This window comes from Melopsittacus undulatus, chromosome 19 (genome assembly GCF_012275295.1).
Source record: "Melopsittacus undulatus isolate bMelUnd1 chromosome 19, bMelUnd1.mat.Z, whole genome shotgun sequence".
Classification (NCBI taxonomy): domain Eukaryota; kingdom Metazoa; phylum Chordata; class Aves; order Psittaciformes; family Psittaculidae; genus Melopsittacus; species Melopsittacus undulatus.
The window spans coordinates 3,688,318-3,708,736 of record NC_047545.1 but is presented as its reverse complement, the minus strand read 5'-3'; the positions used below and the strand labels follow the sequence as shown (position 1 = coordinate 3,708,736).

The window sequence follows — 20,419 nt, the reverse complement described above, 5'->3', positions numbered from 1 at the left end:
CAACTTAATGGTACATGACTCACACAGGAGATTAGACTACAACTTGTTACCATGCAGACTCTAAAAATTCACTGTAGTTTTGACACAGTTCATCCCAAGTCATCATGAGCTTCATATGAAAAGACACAAAAGACCCTGAGGCAACAGGGTTTTTTTCCCCAAACCAGGTATTTCTGATAGCATAATCCACTTCCAGTTCTTCACATACCTGGAATGTGTATTTGGCACTGTAGCCAGATCTTCTGATTCGCACAGTTTCTAGCATGCCAGTGTATCTTAACTGTTGAAGCACCAAGCTTTCATCAAAAAGCATCTCTTTCTGAAAAAGATAAGCAGACAACAGCTAGTAAATGCCTGAGAGTCCTATTTCTCTCCAGTACAGAAAGCACATTGTGTTTTCACACCCTAGTTAACTTTCACCTTCATACAGAGTAACAGCAAGCAAGTCAAAAGAGATCTATTACAGGCCTAGAAGACTTGGGTCCTCAGCAGTCAGCTCAGCTCTTACCTTCTCAGCATTGGAACGGATGCAGCGGATGAAGAATGGCTCAGCTTTACCCAGTGTCTCCAATAACTTATTAAGTGAAGTCTGAAATGAAATATTCAGAATCAGTTTTCTTCTCCAGATATCAGCATTCGACAGCAGTACAGCTTCTTCCTCAGAAATAAGGCTGTTTCAGGTCTGACGGCCATACAAAATCCTAGTCACCTACCTGGAACTGTGCACTTATGCTGGGGGGTTTCTTCTTTTTGTGTAAGTGCAAGAGGGATTTTGTAGTTCGATCATGCAGAGTCATGCTTACTATGAGCTTCAGAGACTTGGAATCCAGTAAGTTCTAGAAGAAAGTTTTCATAATCAGCAAAGTGCAAGACTCTTAACTGAAGGGGAACCCCAAACTCAACAACCAAACCAAAATCAAAACCCAAGAGAATTCTACCTTTGTGGAATAACTTTACCTTAGGAATGATCTGCTTTTGTTTGATACCTCTACTTTTCCTGTTAAAATATGAAAGATCATTTAAGAAAAACAATACACATGATTTTGGGTTATTTCAGCAAGCCAGAAGTTGGTGCTGTTTATAAGGCGAGAAGAAGGATAGAACCAATGAGCACAGTAGCATCAGGGTGTGTTCATGCACATCTCTTACAAGTGATCAATGCAAGAAATGCAAACTGCTTTGCAACAAGAATTACTTTTAAATCAACTCCATAGGTATTGGAAGCTTTCAAAAGTGAAACATTTCCTCTTAAAGCTATAAAATCCTCACTGTTGCATACACTGTTTTGGAGCAGGTTATTCTACATAGCTAACTGTCCAGTCATTTGGCTGTCATCATAACACTAAGGCACTATCAAATACACAAATACTTGATTCAGAAGTTACTGCTGCTTGCACCAGAACCCCTGTGAAAGTACTTAACCGCTCACAGAAGGACAATACATGCCCCACATACTCCACTTAGGAATTCTGATAGGTCTGAGATCATCCCCAGATCCTCCTGGGGCATTAAACTTCAGGCATAGCTCTTATTCACACACAGACCATAAAGCCCTCAGAAACAAGGTTGTGGTTCACATCCTCCTAATTCTAAGCATGTTACTTCTGCGATGTAAGGCATGCTCCAATTCCATGCCACCCAGTTTACAGTTATTTATTACACAATGGACCACAGATTGATTTTCTTACACATGCATAGGTGGGCACATGTTGAATTTTAGCCCAGGAAAATACACAGCATTAGCATCCTGAATTTCAGGATGCAGTTAGTTATAATTTGGGAGAGACTTCATTGTCCAGCATTTTGCAACAAGAAGCTTGGCATACTTGGGTTTTACAACAAGTTTACAAAAAAAGTAGACTTAACTTTCAGCTAATGCAACAAAACAACACATTCTCTATTGCCTTTATATTTTTGAGAAAGAATTCTTTTATTCCTAATCGTCTTGTTTAGTGTTCTGCAGTAGACAAGCATCAAACTTGGGACCAGTATATTTTTTATGGACTAAAATAACTGCTTGGGGTTTGTTGCACTTTCAAAGCAATACCCAGAGCACCAGAACTCACATGAAGTGGGAGCGGTGTTGAAGTCGGCTGAGTGACCGAAGCAGCTTACAAGGATCATCTCCCTGCCAGGGAAGTCCTTTTATACTTGCGATGATTTGTTCATGCATGTCTCTAAAGTGATTCCCAGCAAAACAAAGATGGCAAACAAGGACACAAGCCACGGGAGAGAGAAAGAGAACAAAAAGGAGTTAAAATCCCAAGAGATCCCATCACCGAGTGTGCTCCAAACAGTGGCAGGTCAATCCCAGACTACTTTTTCCTAAGCATGAATGATTCTGATGTCAAGTGAGCACTTTATACACTCTCAGTGTCCTAAAAATTGATTATCAGGGTCTCAGACTAAACTTAACTCTCCAATTCTACCTCTTAATGTAAATCCTTGGAATTTACAATTCAGAAAACAGAGGGTACTTAATGAGGATGGAATCTTTTTGTTAAGCTAAGTAACCTTTTCAGAAAGATATAAGCTTCTTTATAATCAAGCAGGAAATACTTTTAGATATAGATTTGACTACTAAAATGAGGCTGCTTAAGCAGACTCGCATAAGAAAAGTTAAAAAGTAGCTATTGTAGGAGTACTTGGTAAAATTTTGGTTTTCATTTTCACTTCAAAACTTATTCATGTGCTTTGCTTTTCAAAGTAAGCCTGGGATGGTCCCTAATGTGCGGCAGAGTCCATAATTTAAGCATGCACCGTGCTTGTGTTGTGTCTTCGCACAGAACTTACCTTCTTTACTCTCCAGAGAGGCACAAACCAAAAATAACAGAAGCATAAGAATCACTTCCAACTGTCAGATGCTATCACCATTCTGAGCTGCTTGCTGAGGCAGCAACATTATTACAGAGAGTTGCTTGCTTCCCTTGGTACCTCTGACCATTTTTGAATGCCAGGACTTTGTTTTAAGCCATCACAGTTATGCTATAGCAAATCCTTTCACCCAAATTGTATGTTTAGTTGTTAAGTTGCCACAAGTGACAGAGACTGTTCAGGCTGAAGTAATTATGAAGCAGCATGAAGCCACTGCTTTATGTGACTGCTTCATGGCTTCAGTTTTACACAGAGCGTGCTCAGAAGGTCAGTCTGTCTGGGAAATGTGCCTCCCTGGCATATAAGAGCAAACCTACTTCTTACTTACTTCTTGTTTTCATATAAAGAAATGATGTCTTCAAAAGCATTTATATCGAAATCCTCAGAACAATCAAATGAGAAATCAAGCATTGAGCAGCTGTAAAAGGAACATGTATAAAATCTAAACACTCCATAGGAAGGCAAAACACGCCTGTATAGAGCAACATGAAGAGGCAGTTCTGCAGGGCTTGCCCTGACTCCTAAAAGGCTGTGAAAAACATCAATGCTCCTACAAATCCTTCAGTGACAGACTGTTTGCAGAGGAATACACAATACTAAAAGCAACAAATACCATGCACAGACAGAGAACTCAAAAACCCAGTGGTAAATGGAACTGGAGCTACACCACCAACACTTGGAATTGCTAGGTCTTACATTAAAGAAGCCAGAGTATTGTTTTTATAGCATTGAAATAAGACAGAAATAAAACTTGCTGTCCTTGTGGAAAGATCGAGTTGACATCTGATACATGAAACTGTGACTTGGCAATTCAGGCTTTTTCCCTGACAGGGGTTAAGTATGTGTTTCTCACCGATAGACTTTTTCTACTGGTGTATTTGACCTCTGGAGCTCTCCAAGGGGAATTCTGGGTCCTTGACGTACCACTCCTGTTACGAAATAATCAACAAGTTGGATTTTGACAAAGATATGAGACTAATATACAAAAACAACCCCAAACCACCAACTGCAGCAAGCACAATAGCTATCCAAGGGCCTGGAATTTGGGTCTAGTACTTCAGCTGTTGGGCTAGACCACTTTGTTTCTCAAACTCCCTACTTCTAGAAAGCAAATTGCAGCTGCTTCAAAATCAGTCTTTAATCCTGAGTACTCATTAGGAATTTCAGGGAGGCCCAAGAAGATCAAAACCAGTGCTAAGACAAGAATCCATGCTAGAACTACTACTATCTTCCCCAACTTTTACAAAGAGGACTTCAAATCTGGCACAGCCAGCAGGCTGTTCACTTATCGGAGGAGGAAGCCTGAATGATCTCTGATAAGAGTGACAAATCTCTGTGGTGTGTGAATGTTAAGCCATTTTTGAAGTCAGTTTTGTCCTTCGTACCAGTTTTGCCATAAACTAGTTCTGTCAACAAGCACTAATCAATTGTATGGGATTTGAAAGTGTTCCCAGAGCATTTTTCATCCAATACCTGCAGTCTTCTGAGCTCTCTGGCGTCCAGCTTCTGCAAAGACAGCCACTGCTTGAATAGCCGCTCGCAGAACAGCCCAGCGGAACACAGCCACGGGGTCCATTCCGATCAGCTCCCGAACGTAAGCGCTGTCACTGCTTCGTAGTAAAGCAACAATATCTGGTCTCATGTAATCCATATTTTTCTCTCTGAAATCCTGCAAAACAGGCACATTGAGGCACAAGCTCTCAGGAAAGCTGTGTTTTGACCCAAAATATACATAATCCACTATTCTGAATAGTTCTTACTATAGTGAGCGTTACCCTCCAAAGGATACCAAAAACCCAAACTGCATCTGAGGACACATCTGATACAGTTCAACCCCAGCAAGTTTTCTACATCCTGACAAAAACCATCAGAAAACAAGGAAAGTTTGGGTTTTTTGGGACTCATCACATCTATCACCTACTTTTATCTGGTATTTCACTTTCCCAGCAAAGTGTCGAATAATAAAAGCAGGCTCCATCACTGGGGTTGCAACAAAAAACTTGTTCTCCTCATGCTGCTGTTTGAATTTTGCAAGGAGAGTCTGGTTTGTGGCATGTGGAAAACTAGGAACACAAAACAGAATAAGTCAGTTATTACATTTACTGAGGTGCAAGGTGACAAACACCTATTGATCCTTGGGGAAAGTATGGTATTGTCCAAGGCCTCTACACTTTAATAGAGACTTACACCCCTGCTTTGAATCTTGGAGGTGGGCCTAATTTCTGGACCAAAACCAAGCAGCTTCACTCACTGCAGAATATTCTGAGGTTTCAAGTGCGTCAATGCTTCCTCTCACTTCACCAGTCAAGTATGCTTAACACCACATTAACTATTAACCAACTCTGCTACTTAATGTTCCAAAGACTTACAGACATGCATTTTACTTTAACTGGAATGCCCTGGTAAAACACAAAAGTGAACATTTCTAAGTTTGCTTGAGCCAAAGTTCAATTTTAGCATCAATTTATATCACCACCATACTGGAGTCATTAAAAACAAACTAGGGCATAGCGAATAGTCACCAAGATGACTCTTTGCTTCCCACAACATTCCTCCCCATTTTAAGAGTGCTGTATTTCTGTTCTCTTTCACAGTCCTTCCCTCCTCCCTGCCACACAGCTGTTTTCAGAAGACATTTGTTGCTTACTTGCTTTCTTCATCCAGAAGATAGAAGAGGCCAGTGGGCTTCTTGCTGATTAAGTGAATGCAGGCCACATTATCAGTATAGTCAATATTGTGCCAAGTGATCCCTTCACTCTTATATTCCTCCTGTGTAGCTCAAGAGAAGCCTCTCATCAGTACAGTGCCCTGACTTTTCACGTCTTTTGGTCTAAGCACTTAAAAAACATCCTTGGCAAGTTGAATTTGTTAGTTCAGGCAGCAGAAACAAAAACAAGGAAGATTTATAAATAAGAACAGAACAGCAGGAATACTGGGGCAGATCAAAGGTCCATGGAGGCAGGACACTCGACAGCAGATGCTTGGATTCAAACTATTTAATAAGCAAAACAGCCGAAAGAATGTTTTGCTGTGCCTTCCCAGCAACCAGCAGTCTACAGACTTGGAGGCAAACATTACACCTACATCGTTAAACCATAGGCAGATATATATTGGAGGAATTTAAGTCTATTTTTCTCTTCCACCTTTCTTACATTATGAGAAATGGTAAGTATTTAATAGCAAGTTCCAGAATTACTAAACTGCACTTTCAGACAGAAGAACAGAAGTTTCAAAAGAGGCAGCTCAGCCCCACACAACACCAGCAGCAGAACTTCCCTAAAGAAGCAACATGAACTGCTTAGCTTCAGGAAACTTAGAGCTCTCTTTGAGAAAAGAATATGAAGCTCTTGTGCTGAAATGACAATGCATCAAATGCTTGACAGGACAAGCTTCCCATTATGATATGGAACCAAAATATCTGGTTTTCCTAATGCTGCAAATTCCCATAGGAAAAAGAAAATTATAAGGTACTAATGTAAAAAAAAAGAGTCAGACAAAAAATTAACGAAGTTTTGTGTTGAACAAAAGACAAAGAGCAGTGCTCACTATTCTATATGATGATGACGATAAGAAATGGACCCAGTCTGCCTAATGACAGGCTGCTCAGTGTGCATGCTGAATTACAGACCCAAAATGCCATTTTCCACACACAAAAAAGCCTTTCTTTAAAAAGATATAGACATCACCCCTGGGGGCCCTCAGGCTGCAAGAGATACAGGAAGTGGATCATTCAGGGATTAAGCTTCTTTGGAAAAAACGGGGCATTAGAAAAAAGCAAACAGTGTCACTATTTATCCTAGTTAGCCTGGATAGCCACTTCTGTCCCAAGTTACAAAACAGGGACCTCAACATTATGTCTACATACCACGTTTGCATGTTTGGTCATTTTCTCCTCTTTAAAATGCTTGTTTAAAGTTATCTACATTCTGTTGACAAAATACCAAGTTGCACAGAATGACTTCCTTCTTTCAGCTGAGTGACCTGAGAAGAACCTTTCAGCACAAACCAGACAGAAAAACCCAAGTCTAGTGCAAAAACCCCCCAAACCCCAGTCAAGAAACAGGATCTGTTAGAGCCTGCAGCACTCAACGGGCTCTGTAAGAAGATGATACCATCTGCAAGCATCTAAATCAACATCCTCCAGTAGTATCAGGATTTCAGAACTACTGCCAATATCAGCATTCAGTTGCACCCCTTAAACGCAGTCAGGTCAAAGAGGCAACAAAGATATTTAATAACCAGCAATAAATATTTAATAATTAGTTATTAAATATTTAGAAAGTAACAAAAATAAATTGTTTCTGGACCATGAAAACAAAACAAAAACCTGGAACAAACACCTCAGCTACAGACTTTCAAAGTTTGCAGTTTCATCTGATTTCTGTCTGGTATCACCTGAAGGTCTTTTTAAGTTTCTTACAGTTAGGCAGAAACATCATACTAGCCCTCTGAAGAAAGACCCTGCGGTCATTAGGACACATAGAGCACTAAATACAGCCAAAGCTACAACCTTCAAACAATAATAAGCAGTAATGAAGCAAATTAAAAAAGAAGTCTTTTGGAGCTATATTCAAGGAGTTATAAAAAATATGCCTTGTAGTTTTGCAGAATAGTAACTAAGTTTGCATAATATAGGATAAAAACCAGGTTTTGTTTCAGCAACTTTTATTTCTTACCTGTTCCAATTTGAAAATGTGCTGATTGAAATAATACTGAAGCTGTTCATTTGCATAATTTATACAGAACTGTTCAAAACTGTTGGTTTCGAAGTCTTCAAATCCAAAAATATCAAGTACACCAATGGACAAACACTAAAAGAAGATGTGGAAACCCAGTTAAGCAATCTGTCATGCACTGACTTCACCCGCAGCTAACCATTACAAAAAGCACTTTCACAGTCATGTATATGGCAGAACCAGGTGATTAGATACAACCACAGACTTCAAAAGAATCAAAACTTATCCCAGGTATCTGAACACACCATCTTTAGCATTGACATTAGCTCCAAGTACACAATTGCCTACAAAGACTGGCTTTTGTGAGAAACTTACTGTAACAGATTCTTCCATGTCCTTCTTATTAAGGAGTGCATGATTAATTCGCAGGACAATCCAATCAAACAAAGCACTGTATAAGGACTTTGCCATTGAATCACGAGCTGTTATTGCCTGCAAGTGAAACAGTATTCAGAACTTGGGTTAAAAAAGCATTTCTAGTCGAGACCAGTATCAACTCAAAGGTTGCAGTCCTAGCAGAGACAAAGAAAAACAACATTTTCCTTTAAAGCTAACTTCTAACCTTCCAAATGGCCCTCACTACTTGTGAGGGTGTACAGTCTTAGCTTTTTTAATCCAAACATAGTAATTGCAGTTAGTTAAGATCATTCTACTACTGCTCTTTTACTTACCTCATTGAGACTATATGGCAAAATAAGCTTATCGTTAGCAGTCACAGTTTTTCTTTTTGTTAGCACCTCTACTAGAATTTCCCGTTTAACCTTTAAAATAAGCAAGAACAAGAGTTATTGTCATCCTCAAACTCCCAGTGTGCAATGTGATAGGAACATGACATTCAGTTTCCTCAGAGAAGCCCAAACTTTTTGACAACAGCTACGTTTACCATTCATCAATAGCTTTACAAGGCCTTCAACATCTTTAGGTTATTCTCAGCTTAGATTCCTTTAGAAGTTTCCCTATGGTGGCACAGAACCCATCCCCACTAAATTCATTCCTGCTCAGCTCTATGATAAGCAAATAAACAAACTCCGTTTCCATGCTATGGGCTACATCCCATCCCTAGCCCCAAAAATTTCACCAATTTCGTCCATTTCCCCACCCCATAAGCTTTGTGGAAGTACCATAAACCAGATCTAGATACAGCAAACTAGGCACCAAGATATCCAAGTAAAATGCTGAGGCAGAGCATGATACACAGGTGGATCAAACATGAGAGCTAGAGAGAAATACTCTACTTTCAAAAGCTGGGAAAGAATGTCCAACACTTCTGGAGGTCCCACTTCCAACCCTTCATCACGACCTGTAGCTTTCTTCTTGTACGTAACGTTGCCCAAATAAAGAATAGCTGAAAGTATTGCAAAAATCCTAAGGAAGAAAATTAAATTTTATAAGAGTGTTTTCTTAGAAGTTCATTACAACAGGTTTGCTTTCAAGAATTTGTCTGCAAGTCCTCCTCAAACACTCAAGAATCATAGAGTAGTTTGGGTTGGAAAGAACCTTAACATCATCTAGTTCCAACTCGGATCACCTTGCTTCCCACTGGACTAAATATGACCCCAACATGTATGCAGTTTATTGCAATTCATGAACATTAACTGGCCAGCAGTAACAAAAGCTTAAATGATTCTACTTACTGTTTTTTTGTTGCTGAAAGGAAGCCAACCATCTCCATGGCTTGTTTTAATCTTTCAAAGTCATGTCGGAGATCTTCCCCATCTTCAATTTTCAAGTTATGCTGGGAAGAGAGATCCATAATTAATGGCAAAGAATGAAACCCAAACATCACAAAGAAAACAAGCATAATATGTTCTGCTGCCTTTCACCTTTAACACAACAGACAGACAACACTTATCAATGCATGGGTAAATCCATGCCATGGATTACCTGATTGAGGTAGAAATAATCTTCAGGTTGCTTGAGGTGAAATTCTTTACGCTCTTCCTCATTGACTCCAAGTAGCAAATAATAAAAGACATGGTAGTTCCTACAAAGACAGTAAATCTCTCTTTCATGAACATAGAATAATTTATCTTTTATTTATATACTTTAGATGATCTTAAACTCTTGCATGGATTGTAATTGTGTTAGTAAATTGTCTTGATCTCTTACCTTTCATCTTTTTCTTGAGAAACCAGGCGAGATTTTTCAAGCAGGTATTTTTCAACAACAGCCCTAAAGAGCCACAAAACATGAAAAAGCAGCATGAGGGCAAAAGAAAAGACCTCTCAAAACCTCACACAGCAACTGCCAAGAGAGCTCAAATAATGCAATCTGTGCTAAAGCATACAAGAGAATAGCTTAGTCATTATCTTCAGTCTAAACCAAGAATAATACTGTAACTGGAACAAAGAGAAACACCCATGTCGGGTGCTTGGGTTCAGTAGTCATAACTGGGGAAAGGCAGACAAAGCTAGGAATGCTCTGATGAAAAACTGGTTGCAGAAACAAGTATGTAGAGCGCTAACAATACGTTATCTACTCTGAGATTAACAGTTATCTGACAAGGAATGCAAAGACTACGAGACTCCAGAAATATACTGGATAACTGATTCTTCATCTAACAAATGTTAGATGTTTTATGACAGAATATACATCAGCCTAAAATGGAAGCCAGCCAGAAACCCTACAGTTTGACAAAGTAATCTCCTAAATGATACTCTAACCTCCTTGACATGGGATACAATGAATGAGGCCAAAGTTGAAGCAGCTTTTTCTCAGACTGAAGACAAAATTGTACCTAGTTCAAATCAAATGTGGTACAGGGTTGCCAGTATCTTCTAGTATTGCCATTTGGTAAACTGCAAACACCAAGATGACCCAAAGGAAAGACACACCAGAGCACACAAGTCAGTGATAGCTAGTGACACTCCAGAGTGCAGCAAGCTTCCACTTCAGGCAGAATTCCACACCAATATTAGTTATTATGGCCCTGCACCTGAACTAACCCAGGTACAAATTGACAGTGGGGTAAAAAACATTAATAGAATTTTAAGACTCAAATGTGATTATCATATATTTAAAAAATGTAAGTATATAATATTTCATGTTTGACCTTCAGAGAGAAGCACACATTTCAACTAAGTCAAATAAACCCGTAATTATGTAGTCTCCTTTGTAACTGGTGTTGAGATTGTTCTTTACAATGGCTTCCTCAAATCTATTTCCCTTCCCCAGTTCCTCTTTAAAATGCAGATCTTCTGGTTTTAATTGCAAAACAGAAATTACAATGGATGTTGTGAAAAAAGCCTTCATTTAGCAGGAAGGTAAAGATGCAGTAGCAGTTAATTCCTTAACTTGATATGGTCATACAGCAAGGTAAGAACATTATCCATCACCTGACTATTCCACAGCTCTCAGTGAGAGCCTTGAAAACTCTACAGCAGCAAACTATTCTCACAAGAGAACCACCTCAGCAAGGCAGCATTTTATATACAAAAGTCTTCACCAATTCCTAAATGCACAGAGATCAACGCCAGCATCACTTCAGACTGTACTTACCCTCGGACAATACCATTCTCTAAATAGTTGACTTGAATAAACTTCCCAAAACGACTGGAGTTATTGTTATGTGCTGTTTTTGCATTTCCAAATGCCTGTAATAAAGCAAAAGGACTTAATTTTCAGTTAAGCAAAATATGCTAACACACAGCTTTTCTGTTCATTGTTCAGCCTCCTGTTAGCTTGCAGAATAAACATGAAATACTAAGGCCATGGTAGCATACAAATACCAAAAAGGCAGTTTAAGAAGCCTCCACTATTCCTTACAGCTCTATATACATTTATTATTTGTCACATGCAATAATATTTGAGGGACTGAGAGAGGGGAATAATACATATAGCTATTTCTCAGAGTACAGGAAAGGTAATCACAGCTGGAGTGTGTAAATCACCTTCAATACTAACAATTATAACCTTAGAGAGGCTATTCAGTAGGGAGATGACAGCACAATTACAATGAAATTGCCTCTCCCAGTCCACAAACTACATCCTACTCCCTAATGTATTGCTTCCACCCAAAAAAACTGACAATGAACACAGTTTTTCTTTAAGTGAGAAGGGAACATGAAGATCTCATTGCTAAAGTCCAATGGATTTTCAAAGTTGTGTATTCACAGAAACAGGAAGAAGACAGACAGAAAGCCTTTGGTTAACAGAACTATGTCACTCACTGGCCAGTTAACTCCGCTACACGCTACTGAAAAATGGAGTTTCATTATGAGGCATTAGGAAAGGGGAAAAACCAGGGATGGCACAGATCCTAATTGTGCATCTTTAATACTTCTGCCTGCATCATGAGCCCTCTGATAGTTGCTAGTACCCATGACATAAAATATCCTTTGCAGGAACTGCACTTAAGAACTATAAGGATAATTTACTACATCCAAAAGTCCAGTAGAATTAGTTATTGGGAATGTCTTTAACTTTATCAACTCTTAACTATGCATTCTTAGCTTCAGAGAAACCTGTGATCCTTCTAACATGCAGGAGGCAATCCAGCATATTGAGAAGAAAGCCTGTGTAAAATACAATTGTCTGGAAAACTACACTGCTCAGTGCAGACTATCACCAGCAATTCCTGCTGCAGATATTTCCTCTTCAAGCTCCAAGCGATGAAGGCCTCCATTAGGAAATCCGCCACCACTAATATAGAACATTCATGGAATGATTTCACAAAAATGCCAACCTCTTCCTCCACACACACATCCGGAGAATGATGGACATAAATACTGTACACAACATTGAACTGAACTCTTCCACACAGAAATGCCCCATTACGGTGTATATCCTGGGGAGTACTGTTTTCATGACAGTCAAACGTCTGTTTATTGGAACTCTCTCCTTTTTGGGGGGGCATTTTGGTTTGTGGGTCTTTTTCCAAACTACCTGAAGGGCTGCAGTGTGATCCTGGATCACTATTACTAAAACAGGTTCTCAGAGCTCTATTACAAGTAGATTTCTACTGGAGGCTGCCCAGTGTTCAGAGAACGTGAGAAACTTCGTATGAACTGGGAGAACGGCCAGAATTCTTCAGACAACTGCTATTTCTGACCTAAAGGAAAGAGCTAAAGGAGCTCTTCCTGTGCAGGGTGAAAACCCACAAGGTGGTTTTCTGCTGTAACTTCAGGAAATTCTGTGAGTTTCTAAAGAGACAATTTGTGTCCAGCACTGCTTATAGATGACTGAGGCAGAGTTCAGCTTTGTACTTCCTAGAGGCCGTGCTACATGTGACATGATGCAAACAGCATCTATCCCCAATCACACTCTCAAAGCATCGACCAGAGTCATCAATATCTTTTTATAGCTACTATCCAGCAAGTTATCAGCCAGATGTGGTTTTTAGAGCCCATTCTGCATGCATATGCATATTAATGTATGCATAAAACTCAAGTCAATTCCTTACAGTTACCAACCATTACCAAACCAAAAGTGGAAGTCCAGTAACATCAGCACAGCAAATATTCTGCTTTGCAAATCAAAACCCAGCTCCTCCCAGCTGTGGCTCTCTGAAGAACACCATCCAACTTCCTAGGTAGTGTGGCAAGAAACCCCTTGTAGTGAAACTTGCCAGGCTGCAGAACAGTGCACTTGCAAAGTGATTCCAGAGAAAGCTTCTTGTTAGAAAGTTGTTTGAACAGAAGACACCAGTTAACTCTCAGTTTGTTAGACATAGCAACCAGTATAGCTAAATTTGCCACATTAGGTTTTAATAACAAACATTTGCCATCCTAGAGTTAAGAAATTCCAAGCCCAGGCTTCCTGAAAAACTCTTCTTAGTGATTACTCATGTAAGTAATGAATACAGTTTAAAACTAAAGGCTCTTATGATCTCATGTGTCTGGTATTTAGTCAAAGCATACAGCAAATTCTTAAAAGCTGATCTAATATTAACAGTTTTAGGAAAGTTTTCATGTACTGAATGGTTTTCTCATAAGAGCCTTTGACATCTACAACTTTTTAAAGAACATTCCAAGTTGCTTAACATTTTGGGTGGGGAATTTTATGGGGGGTAACATTTAACTTTAAACTCTAATCACTGCTACCACACTCTTCAATATACTTTGAAAAGTTAACAGTATAAGTAGGGACATTCCTGCCTAAAATCGGAGAAGTGCCAAAATTTAATCTGTTAAATGGTTTGGTTTGATAGTGGTTAAACATCTTCACCCTACTACAGCTTTATCCTACAAGAATAAAAGGATTACAGGTAAGAATGAAGCTCCCATTTTACCTAGCTATTGCTCTGCATGGAAAGCATCTTTCACAGCCAATTCTAGCACGGTACTCTATATACATAGCTCAGATTCAAATGGAATATCTCCCTGGTTTGCCTTTACAGAGCCACATATGCCTTTGCAGAATAAATTCAGAAGATGTGAGGGGACAAGAGAATTTCACCTAAAGAGAAAGAATACTTTCTATAACCAAACCAGTTTACTATTTTCCCATGTGAGTCCATGAGAAGACAGGTAAGAATGAGAAGCTACATCTAAATCTCTCCATTGCAGAACACTAGGCTTACATGAAAGAGAGTGAGTCAAAAATAGCAGCCCAAGGCCAGCAGGAATAAGAGTTGGGTAGCCTATTCTGAGAGTCAGGAAGTCATCCAACCCTTCCCTCTTAGCTTGGAATGCAAGAGGCATAAACTGAAGGCTGCTACTTGTAACTCCTACAACAGTGACAGCTTTGACAGTATTCAGTAAAATGCCAAATTCTCCTTTTATTTGCTGTAAAAAGAAAACCCTAAACCACACACATGCTCCTATCATGGAGCTCAGGAACACAACTAAAAATCTAACTCCATTCATTCACAAGAACTGCCAAAATGTGAAAGCCCTCAGAGTTCCTATGTAGACCACTCTAATCCATGGCAGAAAAGCCACTGCATAGCCCAATCTTTCAACACCCCAAATGGCATCCAAGACTCAAATTGCACAGCATAGAAGAGGAAATGACTGCTTCAGAGTTGAACTCAGTTTAGTAGTGATCTTAGACATGCTGCAAAATATCTGCTCATCCACACAGAAGCTGCAGTGTTCAGGGTAATTTTGCAGCTCTGCATGTTGTATGATGTTCTGGGGAAGTCTGAGCAATCCGCATGATACAACTGCATGAAGGACAAGGTGATTCCCACCCTCCCACCCCCTCCAAGAGATGTGTGCAGCAGGGAGAAGTGCGCAACAAATTTCTACCAAAAAGCTTAGTAACATCCAACTAACTGGAAAAAGGAAGTTCCATTCCTCCTCTATGATTCTTTAAACAAACACAGGCAGATAATAGCCTCAAAACAACTACTTTCCCTTAAATAGAACAAACTACACCCACTAAATATATATGCAGACTTCTATGGTAAATCCAAATGAAAACCAGAGTTGACGCACCATTCAGCTTAAATCTATCTTATACCAAAACCATAAGCACAACGGGGCTGCAATAAAGAAAACACTGCTGACAGCAGATTGCTTTACTGTTTTCCATAGAAAGGTAAAGCATAAAGGTTTACTTTCTACAATTTAACAAACTTTTTATTATGCTGAATGCTAGAAAAATCTCGTCCCCACCTGATTATGCTGACAACATCCACATTTACAACTGCCTTCTTTAGAAGAACACTTAATGAATGCTTCCTGTTGGACTTTCCATTTTATGTGAGTCTTAATTCTTTCCAAAGAATGGTTCAGTGCCATTAGGAAATCATTAAGAACATACCCAAAGTGAAAAAAGGAATGCCTATTAAAATACTACATGTAAAAGTTATGACAATGCCAGTATTTCCACCTGTCCCTCCTCTCCTCAGCTTCCACAGCAGAGGGAAATGAACTTCCAGCACTCTAAGAAAGTAACTTTTGTCATAAACCCAGGATACTAAGGGTTACAGTTAACAGACAGAAGCCAATAGGAGCTTTGTGGCCAGAAGAGGAAGCTCCAATTCCCTCTTATATGTCCCTTGCCACATGCTCCCACCCCCTTCCTCCATTTTCAGCCACTTACTGAAGTAATTGGCTTGAAGAATCTAATCAGTTAATTTAAATCTCCAAAAGAAGTTCAGTCTTAGACTGCACACCCTGCATTCTACACTTGAAGCATGCATTTTAAGCCATTTTTCCTTGATGAAAGGAAAATACAAATTTATTGGAAACTTGTGTGTATGGAAAGGTTCAATTCTCTCATTTGAACTTCAAAAAACAAAGGTTTGATTCATTATTCCAAATTTGACCCAAATATTAGTTCCCAAATGTGAATTCCTTCTTAAGACTTCAACTGTGAGTAAACTGAACGGCAAAACTCCAAGTCAGGGAGCTATATTTTAAGCACTAAATTTAGAAGAGGATGAAAAAGTCAGGAGTATCTGAAAACAGAGCCTATCTTTATCTTCCTGCCAATTTTAAAGCAACTGCTCTTCATTTGAGATGATTTATGTCAACCTGGAGAAACAATTACAACCAAAGTCTGAGAGCAATTCCTACAGAGCCAAAGTAACTGTACGTCACATGAACAGTTGAAAACCAGAACAGACCACATCTGTAGGCTGTGCTGAAGCATAGCTGTCCACAGAACAACCAGCTAAACTATTAACAATGGCTTCTCTTCAAGTTACTTACAGATTTGAATACAGATTAGTTGGCCAACTCAGAAACAGGATTCCTTAAGAAATAAATTTCTAAGTTCAGTATGTGCAGATAAAATTCTAAATCCACCTCCATAATACACTAATAGAGCTCACCTTAGTGTTTGCTTTAGCTACTTGATCTTTTACAAAAGGTCAGCCTATAAGTAGATAAACTTTACTTAGGCCTAAGTAAAAGAAGAAGTCACTAAAAAGGGGAAGTTCTGAGACAAACTGCAACTGGCTTTTATGATGTAGAAGCCAGGGGAACAGACTTCAGTCAAGAGTAAACTTTCATCTCTCATAAAGTCTCAAAACTTCGGAATGAAACATACCATTCCCCAGCACCTCAGGCACTACAAAATCCTTCATGCAAAAATACTCCTGAAACATCCATTTCAGAAAAATTCCCTTGTACCACTTTAGTTCCCTTAAGTAAAAACCCAAATGAGTCACTGCAGTTGGATTTAGAAGTGACAAAAATCTAACAGAAGAGTTTGTCATCAATTTGACTTCCACAAAGCAGACTATACTTCCCACGTATCCCTCCCCAAGATCAAGATGTGACTTGCGTTTGGCTTTGTAAATTCTACTTAGTGACTGGAATTGCACAGGAGCATCAACGCTGGGAAACATGGAAGCTTCCCTGTCAGCTGAATCACTCCGCTGTATCCAAGTAGGATCGCTTGATTTCACTTTTCTATGCTCCATCACTTCCTGATGCGCACTGGTTACATGAACAGGGAAGTCTCTTCCCGCTACCAAATTTCAGAAGAGAGCCTCATATTTTCAACAACATGTACTCTAACAGCCATGTCTGAATCCATCTGGCAAGTTTGAGAGCTAAGCTTTCAATCATCATACTTCCAGCTAGCAAGACTATTTTCTTATGAAATGCATTGCTGAATGCTGAGGGGAAGTCTGAAAAAGTTGCAGTACCTATGACAACCAATCTTACTGTAAAAAATCACCAGTATCTCTTCATGAACATTCCCAAACATACACAACACAGAATCATAGAATGGTTTGGGTTGGAAAGGACCTTAAAATCGTCCAGTTCCAAACCCCCTGCCACCTCACTCTAGACCATGATACTCAAGACTGTCCAACCTGACCTTGAACACTGCCAGGTATGGAGCATTTATCACTTCTTTTGGCAACCTGTTCCAGCACTTCAGCACCCTCAGAGGGAAGAACTTCCTTATATCTAACCCAAACCTTCCCTGTTTCAGTTTAAACCCATTACCCCTTGTTCTGTCACTACACTCCCCGATGAAGACTCCCTCTCTGGCATCCCCAGCTTTCTCAGTTTGTCTTCATACACCCAGCTGTGACTCCAGCAAGCTACTAATTTTGATTTTCAATCTGGGGATACGTGCATTTCTCATTCAGTGGATAAACTGCAACACAAGATTTTCTGTCTCTTCCTGATTTGACACAGCTGTAACACATCCGGGGGCAAGGATGTGAAACAGTTAATTTTATCAAAGGCAGAAAGATCAGCTGATCAGTGCTTTCCACAGTGACCCCTTCCTGTTTTCTGTGTAGAACTGCAAACTCAAACTCCAGCAACCAAACCTCAAACGATTTTACTTCTTCTTTCAAGCAGCAGTACCTATGACAACCAATCAAGGCAAAAAAAGAACTTGCATGTATTCCTCATTCTTTACAGACAAGCTTTCAAATCAAGTGTAATGCATTTTAAAGTTTAACTTCATTGCTTTCTCACATTTTATCTAAAAGCTTAGAAAAAGGTGTTTGGTTTTTTTTAACAAAAGTGTTGTAATTTATACATTTAAATAGTCAATATGTGACAACAGCTGCATTCAAGCTCCTTGCTGTTGAAGATTTTATTACGGGTAACCATCCATCCAAGCATCCAGAGTTTTTCCTTTCAGATGAGAGCACAAAAGGGAAAGGCTTAACTCTGAAAGATCAGTCGAAGTTTGCAACCTAATGCAAGACCAGCTGTACCCCCTCCTTCTCACATGTTTAGTTTTGCTTTCTGTTGAAAATGCTGTAGTAATTACAAGCCAAAACCAACTCACATTTTCTTCCCAACTAACAATGTTGCTCTCTTGAAAACAAACAGTTGTAGAAAGGAAATAACTCCCTCAAAAAGTGAGTTCATAAAAATGCTGCAGGACATGCTTGCACATAAAGGCACAACTACACTAAGCAGTTCATGTTTAAGTGGAAACGTTCATTTTATGAAAACATTTACTTATGATTTGATTTAAATGCCATTAAAACTTTAAGATGGAAAACACAGGTAACCTCTGTCCCAGAATATCAGCTCTTAGTAGTGGAAAGTTAAGTCAAATATAAATTAAAAGCAACAGGAAGTCAACTGAACGGAAGGATGAATTAAGGAAAATCAATTAGAAGCAGTTGAGCAACACAGCCAAACACCAGTGCAGCCCAGTGATATTTAAAGTCTAAACCTTAGGTGACCATCAAACATCCAACAGCAGCTATTTGAAGTTTTCAAGAAACAATCTTTGCAGAAGGCAGTTTTAGCAGAAGAAGTTTACCTCCAGAACTGGCCCAGCTCCTAGAATAGTTCTCTCCACACCACTTGCGTACCCTTTCTGGCTCAGTGCAGTGAGGCAGTGAATTAAGAAGTTTGTGCTTTGAGTTTTCCCAGACCCACTTTCACCCGATATAACTATGCACTGATTAACATGCTTTTTAAGCATTGTGTGATAAGCCACATCAGCAATGGCAAAAATATGAGGCTCCAACTTCCCAAGTTGATGATTATCATACATCTTGACATATTTAGGATTATAAATGGGCAGAAACTTGAAGGGGTTAATTGCAATTAGGATACTTCCTGCGTAAGTGTAAATTTTGTGTTTTAGAAAGCGGCACTTGAGATCCTCTAGGAGCGTTGTCTCTGTTAGGTTGGGAAGATTGCACAAGTCATCAAAGTCCTCCTGATGCCATGGAAGAAACCCCCTTTCAACCAAACGCCGATCATCTGCCTCCTTGGAAAGCAACTGCATCTGGACATATTTGATGGTCCCATCAGTGTTCCTCTCTTGCAAAAGAAAGTAGTACCCATCCTTTTGTGGATGCTCATCCTGAGCGCGACGAGGCCAAAGTAAAACCCTATGAACTGGAGAATCATTGATATCAAGTACCCATTCTTCACCACCCGATTCTTTCACCTCTACAAGCACATAATGTTTTGAGACATCCAAGTTTAAGATATTAATCACATCCTTGATGACATCTGAAGATGTGCTGTCCTTGGTTGCTGTCACTTTGCAGCAGGGAGCACTTTCTGTTGAGAGTTGGGGGTAAATATGAAGATTGTAGGCTGTCTTTGCCTGGCAAACTGCACTGTCAGCATCTTTTAAACTCATTCTGTCCCCAGATGGGCTTCGGTCTTCTGCCCCTGCTTAATATGCAGTGCCCATTGTCTAGAAAAGAAGAAATAAGAGAAGGAGAAAAAAGAGCAAAGTCAGAAGTTTAAAACAAAATGTGTACAAGAGATATTAAGTTATTTTCTAGAGGCTGAGAATGAAGTTACAGAATAGTCAAGTTATTAAAGAATCAATTCACTATTAACACATATCAGTGCTATTGTTTCAGTCTACTTAGCCTACCCCATAGGACTGATAACTGCACAGGATCTATGCTATTCCCAGGCAATCCCTTCATCCCAGTTAAGGTAACATAAGCATTCTTACAGCCACAAAGCAAGCTGAACTGGGTAAGCATCCAAATTCAAACTTCCTTGTTTCCCCAGGTTAGTTTTAACCCAGGTAATTTCCCTGGCCTGGTTCACTCTATGGCTACACAAACATTTATTTATCCTCCCACATAAACACTCCCTTAAAGCTGCACAAGCAGCCTGAGGTAGCAACAGGGTTTGATCACTTCTTAAATCAGCAGAGACAGTTCAGAGCAGCCACGAACTATGGCAGAATGAATACTGCATAAATGCAAGGAGGAAGATGGTTCTGACACCAAGATCCACACTGTTTTTCATTTCCCCCAACTGACCTCATTTCACAAGAGGTACAGACTGGGAACAGGATTTACCCATTCAACCATAAGGAAACTACCTATAGCTGACCAATGCAAACACTGCCATCAACATCTCCTGATCCTGCACACCATAGTGATTTCCTAAACATGCATCATTTACTCAGACAAAAGAGTGCTAACTTCACTCGAGTGAACCACATCCTTG

The 20,419-nt window shown here is 39.5% G+C and overlaps 1 protein-coding gene across 1 annotated transcript in view; it reads right to left on the bottom strand.

The window, feature by feature from the left end:
* MYO9B (myosin IXB) overlaps positions 1 to 20,419 on the bottom strand; it is a 41,426-nt gene that overhangs the window by 13,250 nt on the left and 7,757 nt on the right. Inside the window, exons 2-20 of the mRNA XM_031042299.2 lie at positions 18,750 to 19,643; positions 11,109 to 11,203; positions 9,720 to 9,782; positions 9,495 to 9,594; positions 9,245 to 9,345; positions 8,846 to 8,975; positions 8,282 to 8,371; positions 7,926 to 8,042; positions 7,551 to 7,685; positions 5,522 to 5,643; positions 4,796 to 4,937; positions 4,348 to 4,543; positions 3,728 to 3,803; positions 3,203 to 3,292; positions 2,067 to 2,177; positions 958 to 997; positions 714 to 836; positions 509 to 589; positions 209 to 319 (exon numbers count right to left, since the gene is read on the bottom strand). Coding sequence (XP_030898159.2) covers positions 209 to 319; positions 509 to 589; positions 714 to 836; positions 958 to 997; positions 2,067 to 2,177; positions 3,203 to 3,292; positions 3,728 to 3,803; positions 4,348 to 4,543; positions 4,796 to 4,937; positions 5,522 to 5,643; positions 7,551 to 7,685; positions 7,926 to 8,042; positions 8,282 to 8,371; positions 8,846 to 8,975; positions 9,245 to 9,345; positions 9,495 to 9,594; positions 9,720 to 9,782; positions 11,109 to 11,203; positions 18,750 to 19,586 — 2,760 coding nt within the window. The 5' untranslated portion in view covers positions 19,587 to 19,643. The remainder of the gene's footprint in view (positions 1 to 208; positions 320 to 508; positions 590 to 713; positions 837 to 957; positions 998 to 2,066; positions 2,178 to 3,202; positions 3,293 to 3,727; positions 3,804 to 4,347; positions 4,544 to 4,795; positions 4,938 to 5,521; positions 5,644 to 7,550; positions 7,686 to 7,925; positions 8,043 to 8,281; positions 8,372 to 8,845; positions 8,976 to 9,244; positions 9,346 to 9,494; positions 9,595 to 9,719; positions 9,783 to 11,108; positions 11,204 to 18,749; positions 19,644 to 20,419) is intronic.